The sequence below is a fragment of the Brachyistius frenatus genome, unplaced genomic scaffold, assembly GCF_029030835.1.
Source record: "Brachyistius frenatus isolate BFR_SWC_R1_liver_20210118 unplaced genomic scaffold, ASM2903083v1 Contig_22, whole genome shotgun sequence".
Lineage (NCBI taxonomy): Eukaryota > Metazoa > Chordata > Actinopteri > Embiotocidae > Brachyistius > Brachyistius frenatus.
The window spans coordinates 86,479-108,420 of record NW_027210621.1 but is presented as its reverse complement, the minus strand read 5'-3'; the positions used below and the strand labels follow the sequence as shown (position 1 = coordinate 108,420).

The 21,942-nt window shown below is 44.5% G+C and overlaps 1 protein-coding gene across 1 annotated transcript in view; it reads left to right on the top strand.

Annotated features, from left to right (window-relative positions):
* The window catches only part of gpc4 (glypican 4), a 33,906-nt gene extending 12,641 nt beyond the window's left edge, over positions 1–21,265 (top strand). Inside the window, exons 2-9 of the mRNA XM_069696743.1 lie at positions 10,059–10,217; positions 15,194–15,591; positions 15,937–16,102; positions 17,235–17,365; positions 17,451–17,597; positions 17,689–17,813; positions 17,909–18,081; positions 18,174–21,265. Coding sequence (XP_069552844.1) covers positions 10,059–10,217; positions 15,194–15,591; positions 15,937–16,102; positions 17,235–17,365; positions 17,451–17,597; positions 17,689–17,813; positions 17,909–18,081; positions 18,174–18,391 — 1,517 coding nt within the window. The 3' untranslated portion in view covers positions 18,392–21,265. The remainder of the gene's footprint in view (positions 1–10,058; positions 10,218–15,193; positions 15,592–15,936; positions 16,103–17,234; positions 17,366–17,450; positions 17,598–17,688; positions 17,814–17,908; positions 18,082–18,173) is intronic.
* Positions 21,266–21,942: the final 677 nt, after the last annotated feature.

Here is a 21,942-nt window from a genome sequence, read left to right as displayed (position 1 = left end):
ATTGTTCTTATTTTCATTCTCCTCATTGTCTCTTAGTTAAAGTTAAAAGTGCTTTCTGCCAGCTCTGGCGGAGAGCATGCCAACCGCATCAGTTTGTACACGAGTGAACATTAACAAAGGTTGTGAGCACACGCTAATTGACAGCAACTGGTTGTTTGTTAGTAGCCTTGATGTATTGTTGAAGCTTGTTTTGCCCCCACCAGCAGTCCACCACCAAAAGACATTCAGTTTATTATCATGGAGAACAAAAGGGACCATGAAATATTGAAATAATATTAGAATGCTGGAATCACAAATTAGTTTTTAATTAATAAAATAACTCAAATCGATGATTTGATGATCCAAATGGTTAGCAATCAATGTTCTGTCCATCAACTTGTTGATAAATTGACTAGCTCCACTATTTGCCCGGTCCTAGTATACTTTAAATCATTTGCCCTTTTTTCCTATCATTAATGCCACAAAGATCCTCACAAGGAGTTCATTACCTTTCTATGCAAGATTTAAACATCCTCCATGACACCTGTAAATCAAACCAATTTAAAGATATGATTTGAACCATATCAGCTCCACAGTCTGGGCTTCAGTCACACTGAGCAGCAGTCAAGGAAACACCTAACATCACAAAGGTCGGCATCTCTACCCACCATTTTGTTAAAGCACTTCAGTCTGAATAAGAAGTCCCCTCCCAGCAAACTATGAAGCAGTTGATATACAGTTTTTGGACTTTCCTTATGGACTGGGACCTAAAAAGCATTACTGGTTGGGCCAAAACTCCTATAAACTTGTCATTACTCTATTTTTGTAAGGGCCTGAAATGTAGAAAAAGAGTAGGTGGAAATATTGCCCTGCCCTGATTATCTCCATATGAACAGCCGAGTCTCTAATAATGGTTTCCGCTTACAGCATAATGTTGTTGAACATTTTCTCCCTTTGCGGTGATTTGACCGTAGCTCAGAGTGAACGCAGGATATTCAAGTGGAAGACATGTAAATGTAATGCACGGACGGGTGCTACATTTATCTTGGCTTTTAAAATTCTTTTTAGTTCTTTCTCTTTCTGAATGACTCTCTTTAACATGGTTTGGAAAAGCTGGGGCCTAAATAGGGGCACAAAGATGCGTGGGTTTCCTCTTTAAGTTGGACCTTGGTATCACTATATGTGTGCGCTGCTGGCTCTAATGTAATGGTCACATTGGAAAGGACATCACTAGTTTGACTCTTCAGACAAGAGCAAGGAAAATCTGGACGAGGAAAGTGAACAAGACTCACTTTTTTCCCTCCCTAAAGTTCTGCTGGCATGATGCCCTTGAGCAAAAGTCTGCGGTTGCACTGACTAGCAGCCTGTGAATGTTTGTAACCCCCCCCACCCATCCATATATGCCTCCATGTTGTAAATACGACTGCGCTCTCACTTCTCACTCAGCTCGCCTGGTTAAAGCTTTTCTTGAAATGGGGCAAAGGGGGGTTATATTGTATAAGAGCACGTTTTGACTGCACTGGGAAAAATTGTGGTATAAAATTGGACACTAGTGGTTCGGAGAATCTATATTAACTGCTTCATAGTTTGACTCCTGCACATTTTGTTTTCATAACAGCAGACTGATCTCAAGCAGGAGATTCCATTGCTAAATCCTGCACAATTATGGAGTCTTGACAACATTCATTCTGTGTTTTGAATAGATGTGTGGGTTTCATTTCAAAATGACACATCCAATGTTTAGACAAATTTGTGGCTTTCCAAAGTAATTACTAAAAGTTGATAAAAGCAAAGTATTTTGAGTCTGTTGCTTCCAAATGCTGATTTATTTATTTCCATATTAAACAGCGAATTATCAGAATTGTTTGAAACATGGAATTACTGCCTGAGAAACTTAATTGGAGAAGTTTTTTGTTTTTTTTCTGAAAGCGATAAATGGTATTTTTGAATGAGTAATGTGTAAAAGGAATTTATTTTTTAAAATCCAGAGACAGACCACAACTGTGGGGCTCTTACAGATGAAAGACAGACAAAACGAACGGGCTGATTTGACAACATGCTGTAACAGGAAAGACTTTAAGAAGGGAAGGACTTAGAAAAGAGCAAATTGGTAAGATTTTGGAATTGAAATACCCAGCTGTTTGCTCCTATTTCATCGCTCTTGTTAGTTGTGGCTTCACCTCAAGCTCTTTTACTTTGCCTGTTTTTTATTTATGACACAATCCAATTTATTTTGCCTGAACCAGACCGTCACGCGTGCAATTAAAACATTGCGCCTTTAAAAAGCAACGACATCAACATCCTCCGCCACAGGTTCAGCTCATGTGATCGAGCATGACAGGATGTGGAGCAGAAAAGAAAGTTAACCAGCAAATGGCACCAATCCCTTAAACCCCCCCCTCCCCCCTGGATAATTACACCCTAGACAGAGGTGAGGAGCAAGACGAAAATGTTATGGCTGCAGGGCGTGCGAATTTATAACAGTCTGTGTGAGTAATGCTCAGCAGACTGGCAGCACTCTCCTTTACATGTTACAGCAGGGAGTGTAATGTGCCTGTTAATAGTCCACCCTTGTATTCATGAGTGTTGTTTCTCATACTTCGCTGAATGTTTTGTTTTATATGTTGGACATTCACAGATAAATCAGAGCGACTTGGAATATGTTCACACGTTTTTTTTTTTTTCATGTTTTGAAATGAAATTACTTCGCTATCCATCACCTCAAATTTCCTGCATTCCACTGCGATTAAACTGTTACCTAAACTATGAGCTGCATACAATTTATCAATTGATTATTTAATTCAATTCAATTCAACTTTATTTATATAGCGCCAAATCACAACATGTGTTAAGTGCCATGAAATAACCTATTAAAGTCCTTACAGCAAGACGTTACAATATTATACAGAGAAACCCAACAATTCAACAATTCCCACATAAGCTAGTGGGGGAACTCCTCTTTAAGGGAGAAAAACCTCCAACAGCGGGAAGGAAAAACTCCCTCTTAACAGGAAGAGACCTCCGACAGAACCAGGCTCAGAGGTGGGCGGCCATCTGCCTCGACCGGTTGGGGTGAGAGGAGAGCAGAGAGAGAAAAGGACAGCAGAGAGGTACAAGAGAAGAACTGTTGGTGGAGACGACAAGCGCAGGACAGAGACATGCAGCTCCATGACGGGACATCTGCAAACGAAAGAAGAGAAACTACATGAGCGAAGGAACTGAATGGAGACAACAGACAATAAGAAGAAACTATGGGCGAGAAAAAGATGGTGAGGTATGAGTCAGTTAAAGAGTAGGAGGAAAGAAAAGAAGCTCAGCATGTAACAAGGTCCCCCAGCAGCCTCGGCCTATAACAGCATACCGTAATTTCCGGACTATTGAGCGCACCTGAATATAAGCCGCACCCACTGAATTTTAAAAAAATAATTATTTTGAACATAAATAAGCCGCACATGTCTATAAGCCGCAGGTGCCTACCGGTACATTGAAACAAATTAACTTTACACAGGCTTTAACGAAACACGGCTTGTAACAAAAATAAAAATTTCAGCGTGACGGATGATTCGCCTTTCCTGTTGACAGTCCGAGTGAGAGGCAGGTCAAAGGTCAGAGGAACCTCATCCATATTTATGATGTCGTGCGGGCCAATGGTATGCTCCGCTATCTTTGCATCAGTGAATTTGTGGAAGTTTGAAACTTTTTCCTCGTAGTCAGGAGGGAGCTGCTGACACAGACTCGTCCGTACCCTGATGGACAGGCCTTTACGTCTCATAAATCTGAGACACCACGATGGTCCACCTCTAAAATCCCCAAACTTCATTGTGGTGGCGATTGTTTTGGCTTTCAGTCAGATCTGCACAGTTGAAACACCTCGGCCGTCTGCTCTCTCTGTGTTGAGTCAGCTCTATTTCCTTTTCCAACAGCCAGATCTAATCGCCTTCAACTTGAAAGCTGCATCATGTGCATTTCTTCGTGTTTTTGCCATGATGAGGGTGACAAAATGACTACCGTAATCAGAATGATGGGAAGTTTGAGCGCGCTCGATTTAATCTAAACAGGAAACTAAAAAGTTACATTGTTTCACCTTAACCCGTTCGGCAACTTCATTGGTCGAAAGCTTCATGCCGCCAAAAAACTGAGCACCGTCACAGAATGTGTTTTTTTGCTCAGTTTTTTGGCGGCATGAAGCTTGTGAAAGCGGGAAAAATCCATAAATTAGCCGCGTCATTGTTTAAGCCACGAGGTTCAAAGCGTGGGAAAAAAGTAGCGGCTTATAGTCCGGAAATTACGGTAACTAAGGGTTGGTTCAGGTCTACCTGAGCCAGCCCTAACTATAGGCTTTATCAAAAAGGAACGTTTTGAGTCTAATCTTAAAGCTAGAGAGGGTTTCTGCCCCTCCAACACAAACTGGGAGCTGGTTCCACAGGGGAGGAGCCTGAAAACTGAAGGCTCTGCCTCCCATTCTACTTCTGGAAACTCTTGGAACCACAAGTAGACCAGCGTACTGAGAGCGAAGTGCTCTGCTAGGATTATATGGTTCTATAAGATCTCTAAGATATGATGGAGCCTGGTCATGTAGAGCTTTGTAAGTCATCAAGAGAATTTTAAATTCTATTCTTGATTTAACAGGAAGCCAGTGAAGAGAAGCTAAAACTGGAGAAATATGATCTCTCTTGCTAAATCCCGTCAGTACTCTTGCTGCAGCATTTTGGATCAGCTGCAGGGTTTTTAATGAGTAATTTGGACATCCTAACAGCAAGGAATTACAATAATCTAGCCTGGAAGTAACAAACGCATGAATGAGTTTTTCTGCGTCACACTGAGGAAGGATTTTCCTGATTTTATTAATATTACGTAGATGAAAGAAGGCAGTTCTGGAGATTTGCTTTATCTGGTGGCTAAAGGACAAATCCTCATCAAAGATGACTCCAAGGTTCCTCACAGTTTTGCTGGAGGCCAAGACAACGTCATCTAGAGTAACTAAGTGATTACAGAAAGATTTTCTGAGGTGTGTAGGACCAAGTACAATAACTTCCGTTTTGTCTGAATTTAGAAGCAGGAAGTTTTTGGTCATCCAGGCCTTTATGTCTTTTAGACAGGCTTCAAGTTTTACTAACTGATTAGTTTCATTTGGTTTTAAAGAAAGATATAGCTGAGTGTCATCTGCATAACAATGGAAGTTGATGCAGTGCTTCCTGATGACATCTCCTAATGGAAGCATGTACAAAGTAAAAAGTATTGGGCCTAACACTGAGCCTTGTGGAACTCCATAACTAACTCTTGTTTGTCTGGAAGACTCATTGTTGACATGGACAAACTGGAATCTATCTGATAAGTAGGATTTGAACCAGTCTAATGCAGTTCCTTTAATCCTCGTAACGTCTTCTAATCTCTGTAATAAGATCGTATGATCAATTGTATCAAAAGCAGCGCTGAGGTCCAGAAGAACAAGTACAGAGACGAGTCCATTATCTGAGGCTAATAAAAGGTCGTTAGTAACTTTCACCAGAGCTGTTTCTGTGCTATGATGAACTCTAAAGCCTGACTGAAAATCTTCAAACAGATCATTCCTTTGTAAATGATCAAAAAGTTGATTTGCAACAACTTTTTCAAGGATTTTAGAAATAAACGTCAGGTTGGAAATTGGTCTGTATTTTCCTAAAACAGCTGATCAAGAGTTGGCTTTTTAAGTAAAGGTTTAATTACAGCCACTTTAAAAGCCTGTGGTACATAGCCGGTTACAATAGAGAGGTTGATCTGATCTAATATGGAAGTATTAATTAAAGGGAAGACTTCCTTAAAAAGTTTAGTTGGGATGGGATCTAACAGACAGCTAGAGGATCCAGATGAAGAAATAACTAGTTAACTCAAGAGAGCTCAACAGGAGAGAAATGTTCCAAGTTTACATCTGGTCCTACAGTTGCTTCCAGGGCTGCTGTGCTTAACATCACATCAGTGATGGTGTCAGGAAGGGTCTGCCCGATTCTCTCCCTAATAGTAAGAATTTTATTAGTAAAGAAGTTAATGAAGTCATTACTGCTGAGAGCTGAAGGAATAGAGGGCTCAACAGAACTGAGACTCTTTGTCAGCCTGCTACAGTGCTGAAAAAAACCCTGAGGTTCTTGTTGTCCTCTATTAATGATGAATAATATAAAGTTATATTTACACATGTTAAAGGTTGTGTGAAAGCTCTGAGGTTTGGTTCAGACACAGACAACCAGGCTCCAATTAGTGATAGACGAAGGTGAATGGTTGGGGACACGTGGTACCCCAATGGCCTCCTTCACAACTCTCTTGGCGGTTTTAGTGATGTCTTGGGTTGAGGAGGGTACAAAAATAATCCTCGAGGAACTTCAGATTGGAGCGTTTGACTGGTGAGGGATCCTATTTATATTTTTTGCACGTGTCTGGGACTTTTAAGTCTCTTAATTGCCCGTATGTGTGTGTTTTTTTTGTTTTGGTTTGTGTGTTGGTGGTGTTATTATTGGAATGACTGAGGTTTGGGGCGTGAGTTACTGTGTGTGGTGGATGTGCTGGTTGGCGGACAGGGGAGGTCAGAGGACAGGACCTCTCTCAGAGGAGTCGCTGTTAACCCCTGACCTTGCTGGTTAAGCCTGCAGGGTGGTGGCGGGCGAGGCGGAGGTGGACGGGGGCGGGGGGGGGGGAGAGGGGGCACTTTGAGGTCTGTCTGGTTCAGGGGCACGTGATGGCAAGCAGAGGGGGTGGTGAGGTGTCTAATCTGGTTTTTGTCTGCGAGGCGTTTTCACCTCCCCCACCACCCTTCCTCTGAGAACAACGTTTGAGAGGCAGGACAATGTCAAAGGGAAGTGACTTATTTTATGAGCCATTTAAAGGGATGGTGGTCTCCCCGAAAGGGAAGGCAGAGAAGCGTCGCAGAGTGGCTGAATACCACGACACACCGTCACATGTTTGTTTACAAGATGCTGCCTTCTTGTTTTGACCACCATAAATGGCAGTTTTCCTCTTCTAAGTGACACTTGAACAATGCTGTGTCACTTTGCCTTATTACATCTTAAAGTAGTTGGGAAACTGGAGGGGCGAGAGGCCCCTCAAAGGAGCTCCTCAGCAGCTCACCCATCACACAAAGACTATTCATGCCAGTGATGGCAAAGAAATGACTGATGCATCAACTGACAAAGCTTTTTCTGAAATAGTGAGGCAGAAACATGTCAGTGGGATGTTGATTTTTATAAGACCTAACTGTTCCTGTTAACCGTCCGCTCTCTTTTTGTTCCAGCTGTGCCATTTTTCTCCTAGCAGTCGGAGAAGTTGGCTGCCAAAATGTTTTCTCAAAATATGCATTAGCTAAGAATCTTCAGTTTTCAGAGACTTAATCCTTTGAGCTAACAATGTGACATTTGTACAGACATTCCTGTGAAATATTGACCATCTCACTTTTATTTGTGTACTTTGGTAACTAGGGCTATTTTCCACATGGATATAGCCGTTTTGATTGTACACCTGCACTGTGGGCAAGCAGGGGGCCCAGCTCGAGGAGAGACTGGATGGCTGTTTCACCTAAAAGTACAGTGTGTGTGTGTGTGTGTGTGTGTGTGTGTGTGTGTGTGTGTGTGTGTGTGTGTGTGTGTGTGTGTGTGTGTGTGTGTGTGCGTGTGTGTGTGTGTGTGTGCACACATGCTGCTCCCTGTACCTCCAATCATGCTTGTACAAAGAGCCATGTGTTGAGCAGTGATGTGATGTGTGAATATGTTTAGGTAGGGGCTGCCAACTGTGCCTGGGTATGTGTGTGTGCGTGTGTGTGTGTGTTTGTTTGTGTACGTGTGTTTGTGTGTGTGTTTGTGTACGTGCGTACAGGAGGGGGCTGGGTGGAGTGGGTGATGGTTGGAGGGAGAGAGATGAGTTTAAGGAGAGGATTGTGAGAGAAGCAGTGACTTGAGGCTTATTTGGACTCCATCCCAGACAGAGGGGTCCAGTTTATGGCGCCAGGGTGCATCCCTCCCTCTGGTGCCCTGTTTAGATGATTGTAATGCTCTGAGTCACTTCTGACCCAGCAGTTCTAATTTTTTTTTTTTTTTTTTTTATTTTACATTTTAGCTTCTATTTCAGAGATGCTGTGAATTTGACCAAAAATGTTGTGTTCATCATTCAATGTTTTTGGAGTGTTTTTTTTTTTTTTTTTTTTTTTTTTATTTTTTTTTATAGTTTTCAATAGTTATACAGCATGCAGCCCTCATAAAGCTGAGGCAAACTTGATCTGTATGGAAGTTTACATGTGTAAAATAAACAAGTCACCAAAGTCAAGTTTTGATGGGCGTTTTCTATTACATTCACGAAAAGAATGAAAACAACCTCAAGACGGCACCGGAAAACAAATCCACATTGTCAGGTTGTCATGACAACACATTAAGCATCGCGACCACCAACGATAAAAGATGATAACAGAGCCAGCTTCAACAACCTGAATCTAAATCTAAACTGCAGTTCGACACACCGAGCCACAGAATAAAACGTTTTCTGACGAAGAAGGACTGACGCCGGCTGTTCGTATCAACGGGTTCATCAAGACAACTCGCTGCGGTGTAAACAACGGCTGGCAGTTTGGGGGTGTTTTTGGGATCTGTGTGCAGACATTTTCATGTGTCATAGAAGTTTGAACTAGTCAGGAATTAGTGTTTAATGCAGGAAATCAGAAAAAGACAAACGTTAAAAGACATGTAAAGAACCAGCAGTCTTTTCACAGGTATTGATACATTGGTACGGTGACGTGGGAGCTCGTTGCAAGATCCACTTTGAGATTCAGAAATGGGAGTTTGTGGTGTTGAATGGAACTCTGATGCGTTTCAAGTTTACAGATACAAGATTTATATCACTGATGATTTTCACATCACGGGTAATGTCGAAGCTCCAGTCCAGGCACTCGCAGACATGCAAGTCCTGTAAGTAGCAGGAGCGCGTCCATGCACACAGTTGGTGAGCACAAGCTGGTGGGGAAAACTAAACAGGCTGTTGGTGCTGGATGCAATGAAAGGATCCCTGTGTTCTCCCAAATTCCAACAGCCACATTTTAAACAAAACATTATTGCAGCTGCGACTTTGCATTCGTCCTCCCGTGACCCTCCTGTTAATTGAATGTTAAACTCAGTTTCGACAAATTTGACGGTTTCTGCTTTATCGAAGGCCGTATTTAGGTTTTGACAGCGTACGAGCACAGAGTAGTTTGTATTGAGGTTTTTGGCTCCGTCCACAGCCGCGTTCCCGCTAATGTATATCAGTTTGAATACGTTAACTTGTCTACTTCAACTTTTGCTGAACATTTCTACGCGAGAGGAAAAGAGGCTGTGAAGAATTGATCACTTCACATTCAGATGCCCAGAGTCATATAAGGAAATCATACCGGAACACTTTCAATTCACAAGTTTCCGCTTTTGCTCTCGGAGAATATTTTCAAATCATGATGGACTTCGGTGGTCAATACTTCGCTAAAAATGATGCAAAGGTGTATCTGCATGAATGTGCTGGTGGCTGAAGTCGGACTTCTCGCCTGCAAAGTGGGTGAAAAGTTAATCCGCTCCTCTTAAAGACTGTTTTGGAAGGACACCACTCGGGGAAAGCTTCAGCACTGAACTATCAATCTAGACGGGGGAGTGCCAGGATAAGAGCAAGCCTCCATAAAGTGGCCCGCTAAAGACTGCTCTGAGCTGAGTGTTGCAATTAGGTGCAGTTAAGGGGGGGGTTTAACAGCCGAGGTGCATTTGATTTGGTGAAAGGGGAACCTGTTATTTAAAGGTCTCATCCCACACAAGAAATTGCTTGTGATTTTAGAAAGTAAAATGTCCACTGAAATTGGCCCATTGTCTTGTTTAATTGTAGCCACACAGACCCAATCTGTGTCGCTCTTTGGGTGTTCGGAATATTAATTGAGCTTAAATTGTTATTTCCTTAATTTAATCCCTTTAGAGACCTTCTGTCACTTTCTAATCTGATTTTATTAGTTTGTCTAAAGTAACAGACTTGAAAGACTTTGTGTTGATGTAAGTCACGCGGATAGTTTCCTGTATCGCGCTGTATTTAACGCATTTGCTCCTCGTCTCTTCCAGATGCCCCCCTGAAAGTGTGTCCGCAGGGTTTCTCCTGCTGCACGCTGGAGATGGAGGAGAAGCTGAGTCAGCAGAGCCACACGGAGATCAAAGCTCCCGTGTCCAGGCTTAGCACCAGCCTACAATCCACCTTCAAACAGAAGCACGACCACTTTGACAGTAAGCCAACACACTTCCCCAAACAAACACGCGCGCGCACACACACACACACACACACACACACACACACACACACACACACACACACACACACACACACACACACACACACACACACACACACACACACACACACACACACACACACACGGCAGCCACTTTTCAGACCACATTGTGCTGCTGGCTGCAGTTTTCCCATCGCAGCCCTTGTGCTGCACAATTTTTGACGGACGCTCCCACCTGCCAGTGCACTGCCCAAAGCGGAGACAGTCAGTCTGTGTCTGTTGGCCTGTCCACCTGTCTCTCAGCGTCTTAGGTCCCTGCCTCATCGTCCCCCCTTGCAGCGTGGTCCTCCCCCTCCCCCATATACCAGCTTCCCTCGTCTCCAGAGAGACATGCATGCTTCCAGACGGACCACACACATCCTCAGATTTAGTCTCCTCTGTACTTCCTGTTCCTCCGTGTGTGAGCACATGTGTGTATGCCTGTAAATATTGGGATCAGGTTTCCCCTGCTGAGGGCTGCAGCGCATGGGAACATGCAACAGTGCTGACTCACAGAGGAAGCAGGGCAGCTTTGAATACCATCAGCCACCCAACCGCTGCCGCTCTGCGAGGAAGCCTGATAAGATAGAGAGGAGAGGACCGAACGGGAAGAAAGCATCGGATCCAAACGTTTCTAAAGACATCTTGCTTGTTAAGGGAGGTTATGTGCATCGTTTGCCGCGTCGCTGTGCGTGCACATGCGTGCCCGTGCATTCGCAGGTCAGAGACCTCCAGGTCTTATGTGTCTGTGAAAGGCAGCGAGGGATAGTCAGTAACGGGGAGCTTGTGTATTGCAGCCAGATGTGAAGAGGAATGTGACGTGTCGGAATGCAGCGGCTGCTCGAGCCGTCCCGCCCCTCGTCCTCGTCTTCTCCTCTCTTACTGCCCTTTGTCCCCATCTCATGACTCACGCTCCCAAAAAAAAACCCGTTGCCCCTCAGACCCTTCGTTCTCTCTCCGTCTCAATGTTGTTTAAGTTATTATTTGTTTTCTTAGTTCTGTCCTCCACTTTCTTTTTTAGGTCTTTGCTACTTCTTGCGCAACTCATCTAGTGCTTTGTGTCCATGTTTGAGAGCTGCTGGCATTATTAAGTGATATATCAGTCATTTCCTTGTTAAATCGTGTAGTCCATGAAATATGAACATAATGTGAAAAATGCCTCCAAAGCTGATGGTGATGTTTTCAGGTGTCTGTTTTGATGTTTTGGTGACCAACCGTCCAAATCTCAAAGATTTTCAGTTTACTAAGTTAGAAAACCAGAAAACATTTTCACGTAAAAGGAGGGAAGAAGGTCTCCCACCAAGATTGTTTAAAGTCACAGAAAAGCGGTGAGACTCCGAGATGTTTTGGGTCTTTGATGTTGAGGAAGTGATTCCACAACCACAACTGTCCTGACAATGTAACGCCATGTTTTAAATACCTATAAACCATCTTGCTTTTAAAATATTTGAGGTGTCACATTTATCTAGTTATAGGACACCAAACAAACTGTTGCATAAATATTACTTTTAAGCATATCTTTTCTCTAATATCCAACTTAAAATGTTGTCAGACTGATGCTGCAAACATTATAAAGAAATTGGTTAAAGCCCAAACAGCTGTAAGGTTGTCTATTTGGCCAGGAGGAGGCAGCTCTGAGGATGAAGGTGAAACTCTTCCCTGCTCTTCCTCCCCCTCTGTGCCCCCTCTTCATCACTGCAGGCAGATTGCTGCTGTCTCTGAACCGTTAGATGTGGGATCTCTTTACAAAGGCATGCTGTGCTCTCTTCCACTTGAGCCATTAGACCGTCTCTCACTGGATATTGTGACTGGCTCGAGTTGCCCGTCCTATTATTTCCTCTTGTCACACCCTGAAGGAGGCACTTCCAGCCGGTGAAACCGGCACAGGAAGTGCTCCATCATTGTGTTTACTGTTACTGAAGAATGACAGTAACAATGATGACATCATTACTGCTCACAAGGAGAGGGGCGCATACGATCATAAACACAGCTGCAGCCATACATGAAGACGAATGCAACAACATGCACTCGCACACTAACAAACTCAGGAAGTGGTGTATGTGATTAGGCAGGCTCTCATCATGCGCCTGGAGCGAGGAGTCATGGCCAATTAAAACCAGAGCCAGGGATAGTTCTCCCCTGTCTGTGTCTTGTCACCGTGTGTTTGTCCTGGCCTCGGCCTGTCTGTCCTGTTGCACTGACCCTGTCCAGCAGAGCAAGTCTATGTCTGGGATTTAAGCACTTGGATTAAGGCCCCTTGCCTCCAGACACACACAACAAGAGACATCCATCTGAAGCACTGAGGACCAACAGCAGGAGGGACAGAATCCCATCCCATAAGAAAAGGGAGAAGCACAAGGACTAATTGGCACAAATAGGATGCAATTACTGCCTGGGCTGGGATTGGGAGGAGCGGAGTTTATAGGGACACGGTTGGGATGTGTGGGGGAGAGGGGAGCGGGGGGCTCCTCAGAGGAGGAAGTGGGAGGGAGGAGTGGGAGGAGATCGGTCAGCTCTTCTGTTCCTGTGATGGATTGGGTTTAAGATCATTGTACATAATTTAGGGCTTTCTCTGCAACATGTGGAAATGGTGACCGGCTGGAGAGGAGGGAAAAGACTCGGGAGCCAGCAGTCGTCTGTCTTCCTTACATTTTGCTACAACTTCCACTCTCTTATGTAACCTTTCACCCAGATTCTGTCAGACCGTTGGCTGAGTGACAGGCACATTTTTAATGGAAAAATCCTGAGGGAGTGCTCCTCGGACTGTTGGCAGACGGCTGCGTGTCATAAACTGTTTTTAATGACAATGCAAGATGCCTGTGTAATGCTGCTCATACTTCAGACCCCTCCGCTCCGGCCAAAGAGCCTCCGTACCTCCTCCCTCCTGCTGCTACCGCTCAAGCTGCTCCCTTTTTAACCCGTGGGTTTGTCCAAACTCATTATGGGGCTTATCTGTTTAGCATATAGGTATTACCACTCTAATAAACTATAGAAAGGAAGTAGAGTTTTGAGTTGTTCTCATGCTTCATGCCTCTTCCTCCTCTTCTTCACCTACTGGGGCTCCTTTCACTGACTTTCAACTTGTGGCTACTATGACATTCCAGCGGTGGGGGTGGACCATTTCTGTTTTAATCTCTGTCAATGGAGCGTGGAACTTGGTGCCCTCTCCCCATGGCTGTGTGTGTGTGTGCATTTGTGTTGGAGGGGAGAGAGGGAGGGCAGTGATGGCGGGGAGGTAAATGGAGGGGCTGCAGTGTTTCCGGTATCCTTGGTGACACAGTGGGGATTTGGAGTTAAAAAAGCCCTCAACTTAACCCACCCCAAGCTGCCCTCACCCCTCCCCTGTCTCATTTTTTTCTTTTTAGTGTGTCAGTCTGAAGTGGAAGTGACAGCACTACTTGGGGACTGTGTGTGTGTGTGTGTGTGTGTGTGTGTGTGTGTGTGTGTGTGTGTGTGTGTGTGTGTGTGTGTGTGTGTGTGTGTGTGTGTGTGTGTGTGTGTGTGTGTGTGTGTGTGTGTGTGTGTGTGTGTGTTCGTTCTGGTGGCAGTGAGCGTTTAGTGACTCCCCCTGTGAGAGCATGGGAACTTTACATTTCAAAGCCATGCAGTGGGCACCCAGAGAAACTGCAGCGGGACAGAAGTTTTGCTGGCAAAGGGCAGCGAAGGGGAGACAGACAAAAAAAAAAATAGAGATGAGTGAAAGGGGGGGGGGGTGACTGAATGCTCGCACGCATGTGAGACTGAAGGTGAAACATTTTTCAGACTCTGGAATTCTCATTTTGTCCAGATTAAAAAAGTTTGGGGGGCAAGAAGGGGGTGTCCGTGGGAGAGGGGGGCCTGGATTATTGGGGGTGGGGGTAAGTGGTAAGGGGGAGATGGACATTCCTCAGGATGAAGTAGGTCATTGTTCCCTGTCTCTAGTGAAGAGAGCTCTCTGAAGGAACTGATGAAGTGAAAGCAGCGGAGGGAGGGAGATGCAGGGCTGGATGGGGGGTACAGGTCCATATAGGAGAGGGGAGGGGGGGCGGAGGGGGTCGCATTATTCAGTAATCCTATTGAAAATGCCTCTGAAGGACAGTCCAAGAGAAGGCGGCAGAAAGGAAAGCGAATGGAATGTGACAACAGAAAAATGCCATTGATGGTGGTCAGTTTGAAGCAGATTGATGTGGAGAGACGTCTCCGCTGAAAAGTCCACAGAGACGAAGAGCAGCGCTGCTCGTTCAGCATGACCGAGATGCTCCAGCTCCACCTTTCACCCCTCCTGCTTCACTCCTCATCTCCCACCCCACCCCACCACACACACACACACACACACACACACACACACACACACACACACACACACACACACACACACACACACACACACACACACACACACACACACACACACACACACACACACAAAAACCCCTTACACATTCCTCTGCCTTTCATTCAAGACTTTATGCTTAAGCTGTTTCTGTGTGGACACTCAAAATGTCAGGACATGATGCCAGGTGAAGTGGACTAATGTCAGTCTGATTACTCGGGGTGAGAGGGAGAGAGCAGAGGTTTGGGAGGAAGGCCAAACATGGACTCTTAACATAATTTTAGATACGACTCAGCTGAGCCTCACAATGTGTTTTTTTTATAGGAAGTTCCGTTTTGTGGAGTTTGAATCTGTTTCTCCCAAACAACACAAATCAAATCAGGGAGATGTTGGGTTAGTGATTGATAAAATCCTCTGTATATGTTAGAAGCAGCATGTTATCCTTCACACAAATTCAATTTCCTTCATGACATCTTTAGAAAGAATCCCTCCCCGTGGACGCATGTTGAAATGTTAACAATATAATATTGTTTCTTTGGCAATCTCAGAATTTAGTCATCACACTGAACCACTCCTTTTCTTCTTCTTCTTTTTTTTTTTTTTTTTTTTTTGCTCCACAGAGTTTTTCCGTGAGCTTTTGAAAAATGCGGAGGCTTCAATGCACAGCATGTTTGTGCGTACGTACGGGATGATGTACGTGCAGAACGCGGAGCTCTTCAAGAACTTCTTCGAGTCCCTGATGAGGTACTACGTGTCCGGCAGCGCCGCCGTCAACCTGGACTCTATGCTGTCGGACTTCTGGGCCGACCTCCTGGAGAGGATGTTCCGGCTGGTCAACGTGCAGTACGAGTTCAGCGACGCCTACATGGAGTGCGTCAGCCGGCACACGGAGCAGCTGCAGCCCTTCGGCGACGTGCCGCGCAAACTCCGTATCCAGCTGACGCGGGCCTTCGTGGCCGCGCGCATCTTCGTGCGCGGCCTGACGCTCATGCCAGAGGTGGTCAATAAAGTGTCTACGGTGAGTGAGAGGTGCTTTCGTGTTCTCTGAAAAGTCTTTTCCCTGAAGTCCCGTCCATCTCGTCTCCGTGTCTCTGACTTCACATCTTTCTTGGAAGAGCTGGTTGCGGTTCTAACTCTCCGTCTCTGATAACATAAACCACTTTGACTGTTCTGCTTTGACATGTTTTTCCACAGAACTGAATGATTCATTGATGATTAGATTATAAAGCTCTGTGGAATTGGCTTGTACTCAGAAGAAGCATGACCATTCATTTCATAAGTATGTGTCCACGATGGTGTTGGGAGAGTGTTTGTGCTGCGGTGCAGTGAAAACAGTCTGCTGACGGGTCTCTGCCTCCTCCAGGTCAGCGCGTCTCCCAGCTGTGTGCGAGCGGCCATGAAGATGTTGTACTGTCCCTACTGCTCGGGCCAGGTGGCCCTGAAGCCCTGCCAGAATTACTGTCTGAATGTGATGCGGGGGTGTTTGGCGAACCAGGCGGACTTGGACACAGAATGGAACAACTTCCTCGGTAAGCAGACGACATGTGAACAAGGACACCTTCTGCAGCCATTAATAAACTTGACCACGACGGCACCCGCTCACGATAGCTTGAAGTGTTTGATTTGGCAACGCGTTACACTCATACAACCTCCCTCCTGCCCCCCTCCAACCTCCCTCCTACCCTCCCTCCCCGCACTCATATTTCACCACGGATCGTTAAAGTTTCATCTTATTTGACCAAATATAATCTGAAAACACACCCTTCTTTCTCCCCGTGGGCATGAAACCCAGTGACGTGATGGGATTGATAGAATTGGGATGATAAATTAAATATACGGCACTTTGGCAAGAACACATTAAACAAATGGAGAGTTGTTAAAAGTCCTGTACAAACACGCCCCTCATTCTTTAGTGTCTCGTATAAGTGCAGCAGAGGGACACGGTGTACGCGCAGTACACACATGCGTACACGCTTGTACACGCGCGCTGTACACACACGTGCGTACATGCTTGTACACGCGTATACACGCCCGCTGTACACGCTTGTACACACCCGCTGTACACGCACGCTGTACACGCTTGTACACCCACGCTGTACACGCGTATACACGCCCGCTGTACATGCGTATACACGCCCGCTGTACACGCTTGTACACCCGTGCGTACACGCTTGTACACGCTCGTACACGCTTGTACACGCGTGCGTACACGCTTGTACACGTGCGCTGTACACGCTTGTACACGCTGCAGCCCTCAGCATGAATGCAGCTCTTGTGTTGTGTAAACACAGACCGAGATCAGTTTCATTACGTTCAGGTGGTGCAAATATCCTCAATTCTTCACTGTATGTATTTCGTTTATCCTACATGGCAGACTTGTGAGACAAAAAGCATGTTTTGTGACGTGTATATCACCGTTAAATGTGTCTGCTGACTCTGCTGCTGTCTGTACAGGCATCTGGTTTCTGTTGCCTCCTGGCTGTGCTGCAGATTTACTCTGCCATAACATAAATGCCTGTCTCACTGGTTAACAGTCTCCTACTCCTGTGCATGTGCTTCCACCTAGTGGTAGCTTTGTGTGGCATCTCAACAACTGTATAAAAAACCATTCGTTCCCATGTGTTGACTATAGGTTTAAGGCTGTGATGTTCTGCTTTTCAGATGCCATGCTTGGTCTGGCTGAGAGGCTCGAAGGTCCCTTTAATTTTGAGACAGTCGTGGAGCCCATTGATGTGAAGATTTCAGATGCCATCATGAACATGCAGGAGAACAGCATGCAAGTGTCCCAGAAAGTCAGTATCATTTTAGTCTTTTCCATGTAAACGAAGACAGCATCAAAAGATTCAGCTCCACTCAGTGCACTTCTTCTTGTTCCAGGTTTTCCAAGGATGCGGGACGCCTAAACCAAGCGTGGCCTTCCGTTCCACCCGTTCTGTGAAAGAAACGGGCTTTCCTGGCCGCTTCCGCCCTTACAGCCCCGACACAAGACCCACCACTGCTGCTGGGACCAGTTTAGATCGATTGGTGAGGACGAAGAAAACCCCAGAACACAAACACACACTACTCTGGATTTGTTCATCGTGCCTGAACTGTTCTTTGTTTGTGCTCTACGCAGACAATTGAAGTGAAGAAGAAGCTGAAACATGCAAAGAAGTTCTGGTCCACATTGCCAGAGGCGGTGTGTGCAGGTGAAAAGATTTCACCGAGCGATGAGTGCTGGAACGGGACAGCAAAAAGCAGGTAAGAGACAAGCCACACTAACACCATCTAAGACTTTCTGCATGTCAGAAGAGAACTCCAATGTCTTAACTAATAATGTCTCTCACTTTACACAGGTACGAGTCGGTTGTCATTGGCAACGGGCTGGCCAATCAGGTATCGAACCCGGACGTGGAGGTGGACATAACAAAACCAGATATTGTGATTCGCAGTCAGATTGCAGTTTTGAAGGAAATGACGAGCTGGCTCAAAGCTGCGCACGGCGGCAACGACATCTCCGTCGATAACGGTGAGGCAGCTTCACGAGCTGATTGATTTCCTCTGTGACTCTGTGTCCCGGCTGCACACATCTGACCCTCGTGTCTTCGGCTGTTTTCCCAGATGAGGCCGGCAGCGGAGGAGAGGAGAGCGGCAGCGGCTGCGACTCACCATCCTGCGAAACAGACCAGGACATCTACTTCTCCACTCCACCGAACACCGGCAAACCGCGGGTCAATCCGGTGCACAGCAGCCCGTCGGCTGGGGCGGCCTCACAGGGAAGCATGGCGCTGGCGCTCTGCGGGCTGGCTCTGGCCCTGCTCACTCCCCATTGGAGATAAAACTGGCCGGGCTGGGAGAGGAAGAGAACGAGCAGGAATAACGGAGCAAAGGGGAAAACTGTCAGAGACTTTAAAAAGACTGCCTTCAGGACCTCGGACTGTCCGCCATTGGGGGGGAAGACTCTTCTTAATATTACAATAACTTCACTATTAACTATTTGTTTGTATGTTTTTAAGGACATCAGTGTACAACGATATGATTTTTCTTCCCAAGAAATCCACCTGTTCCCCGAGATAAACCGATACTCCGGTGGCTCCTCTGGAGCGACCTCATGGTTCTGCTTGCAGCGTCACAAACATCATATGATTCTTTTTTTTTGGCAATTTATTCTCACGAGTCATTTTGTGCCTTCTTCGTTGATTTCCTTCTGATAAGTAAATACTAAGAAAGATGTTTGGTTGAGCATTGGGTGCCTGTATTGGGACATATCTTCCTATTTCTGAGGATGTTCTTTCTTTTGGTCAGAGATATGCTGAATAATAGAAATGGAAATCATAGATTGATGTTAGGAATGTTAACAATTCTTAACAACAGTTTTGCTCATTATGGATGTGCATACTGTGAATATTTGTGTCTGCATTTGGAAACATCAGAGATTCTGCAGCTCAGTAACAGCTTTGAGGAGATGAAGCAGATCGCAGCTCATCTCTCAGAAGTCCAGCGAGAGAAGTCCCATCACAGATGTTTGTGTTTGACCTGGAGACGGAATCATTGGTTAGAAGAGCCTGCGGCGTGCCGCGAGCCCAAACATGCATATTGTATGTCTGCTATGAGCATTATCGCAACCTAACTTTTAATTTCCTCTTTCAGGTTTAATTTAATTTCTTCAGCCTAAGCAGTTTAATAGGAAGTTCATACCTCATGGATATACTCTCACTGTCAATGCAATCTAGTGACATTGAGTTGAAAGGGTCTGATAAGAGTTGGATACGAGGCCGGTGTCCCCTGCCATTACCCCTGAAGAAGGCAAAGCTGACAAATCCTGATGCCCTTTTTGGTACTGCAAGCTCAGTTCAGCACAGAAGATCTGACTCTATACAGTCTTACTTGTTTTTGAAAAGCAAAGATGGCGACATGTATGTCCAGAGCATTTTACATTAAACTAGAGAAGAGGAACAAAAGACAGTGTTTTGATCAAAGGAAATCAAGAAAAGATATTTTAATACAGGGTTTTATGTTGAGGAGGTGTTGTAATTTTTAGCTGTTTTTGGTATGAAGATTTGTATTAGGTACTACAGTGGATTTTACTCCTTGTTGTAGGTGGTGGAAGAGGACAGTGTGCACACAGAATGGGTGATGTTTCAGTCAGTGTGCATAGATTTCTTTCTTTTTTTTCTCCCCACATCCCCCATCCCACAATACACACTTGTACCTCTGAAATGGCCTGTGTCAGTATAAATGGACTCAACCTGAACCATTTGATCTACCTATCCTCATCCTCATCCTCACGTTGTCATCATTTCAACTCGAGGTGGATGTGTTGAAGTTTTGTCACAATTACTACCAAAATTAATGCCTGGATGGTGCCTGATTTTTGTTATTTTTTTCTGTTTGTTTAAGTTTTTTTAAAGGTACATTATTAGCATCTTCGTATGGTAAAAAAAAAAAAGAGTGTAGATGTTGATGATTTGTGATCTATCTGCTCAGATTCTCTGAAGGGTGTTTGAGTATAATGTTACCAGCTGACAAGCACAATATAAGATTTTCTTCTAATTTGATAATCGGGTGTGTAAGTTGCGTTACCTGGCCATTTCACCTCTAAAATGATGCTGCCGTGTGTCGCTCTTGTACAGTAACTTATGCATGTATTTTAATGTCATTGCAAACATGCTTTTAGAACTGACATATTATCCAAAATACAGTATCCAGGAAGTTTTGATATGCACAGTTTAGATGGAAAAAAAATTTCTCCAAGTAATTTATTAAATTCATCAGATTTTGGGGCTTTAGATATTCGTTTTTGTAAACATCGAAACAAGGACTTGCATATTTTACATTTGTCTGCAGGTCTGAACCAATTAGATGTAGTTAAGATGAATGGAAATCACGAGAAACAACTCTTTAACTTTTTGTTTGGCTTTGAAATTGACAGGTTGATTGTAAGCTTACATGACATTTTCTTCAAAAACAAAGTTGTGTGTCCAGTGATCAGACTTCAACCAGGACCTCATGTTAAGAATCAGACTTTGAAGGATTTGATGAAACATCTATGCAACCCGTATAAAAAAAAACTGAAGCCTTAATTCAAAATCGCGAGGCTGCGCTTCAAGCAGCTCGATTCGGCATTACTTCCGCAGGTGACCAGTTTAATTCTCCTGTTTGTTGGTTTTTTTCCCCCACCAACATTTCTACAAGGGCTTGTGCATGTGTTCGTGTCATGTGGAAGAGTTGTGTCGAGTGTGAAGAAACCCAAGTTTCTGAGAGTGAGAGGAAATGTTTTTGGGTGACGATGGTAAATGTCTGTGCTTGCAGGCCGGGGCAGCAACGTTTCCCGGCTGGCGGGGAGTCGGTCCAGCTGCTGGATGTTGCTAGTTCGATCCGCAGAGCACCTTCAGTCTCGTGACTTTAAAGTTGAGTTGGGACGGGGTGTTGAATGCTTTCCATCTGCCTCTGGCCCACAAGAACAGAAAGGACTCACTTTCTGAGGAGAGAGTGAGCGAGTGACTGAAAAGAATGAAAAATGTGTAAATAAAGAGCAGCCGTTTTTAGATGTCTCTAAAAGAGGCCCTAACAGTACACCAGATTTTTACTTGTCAGAGTATCTCCTAAATGTTATGGAAAAACAAGATGAGATAGATGTTAAATTGTAAGAGAAAATGTATATTAAACAACATTTCTTAGTCTTGTTGAAATAAAGACTGCCAATATTTAAATGGGTGTGGATGTTTTTCTTTTTGTCATTTCTCTTGACCAACTGGACTGAAACGTCATTTCATTAGTTTACTGGTTGTCCACTTTTTTTTGTCATAATGGTGTCAAAAGGGAAAAATGGCTTTCCTGTTTTCATTGCAAGACACACACACACACACACACACACACACACACACACACACACACACCAGGCAGAAAATATATTTCTATAATGTCATGGAAGCTTATAAGAACTAAAGTAACTGGATACAAACAATAATTATCTTTTAAAGTAAATTTGTGAAACTTGTCCAAGCATTTCCAAAAGTTTTAAATAACAGATCGGTTTACATATCGCTGTTACCTTTTTTTTTAATGTACATTGTTTTCAGAGCAATGCATTATTTTCATTTCTCAGCGATATACGGTTACATTTTGAAAGTGGCAAATTCAAAACAAGAAATCTCATGGTGTAATCTAGATGATATCACGTGCCCCAAACAGAAACAGTCATACATGAAAAGCCACGAACCCCTAAAGAGCAGCGTGAGAAGAAATGTTGCAGCCAACGCATCAAAACATACGTCTCATTAAGTTCAGTGCAGTGACGTGCCTCGAGCTAATTCATACTTTCTGTGTCCACACCTGAGAGGTCGCAGTCCTCGCAGATTCCTCATAACGCCATTATTGTCACGTGATG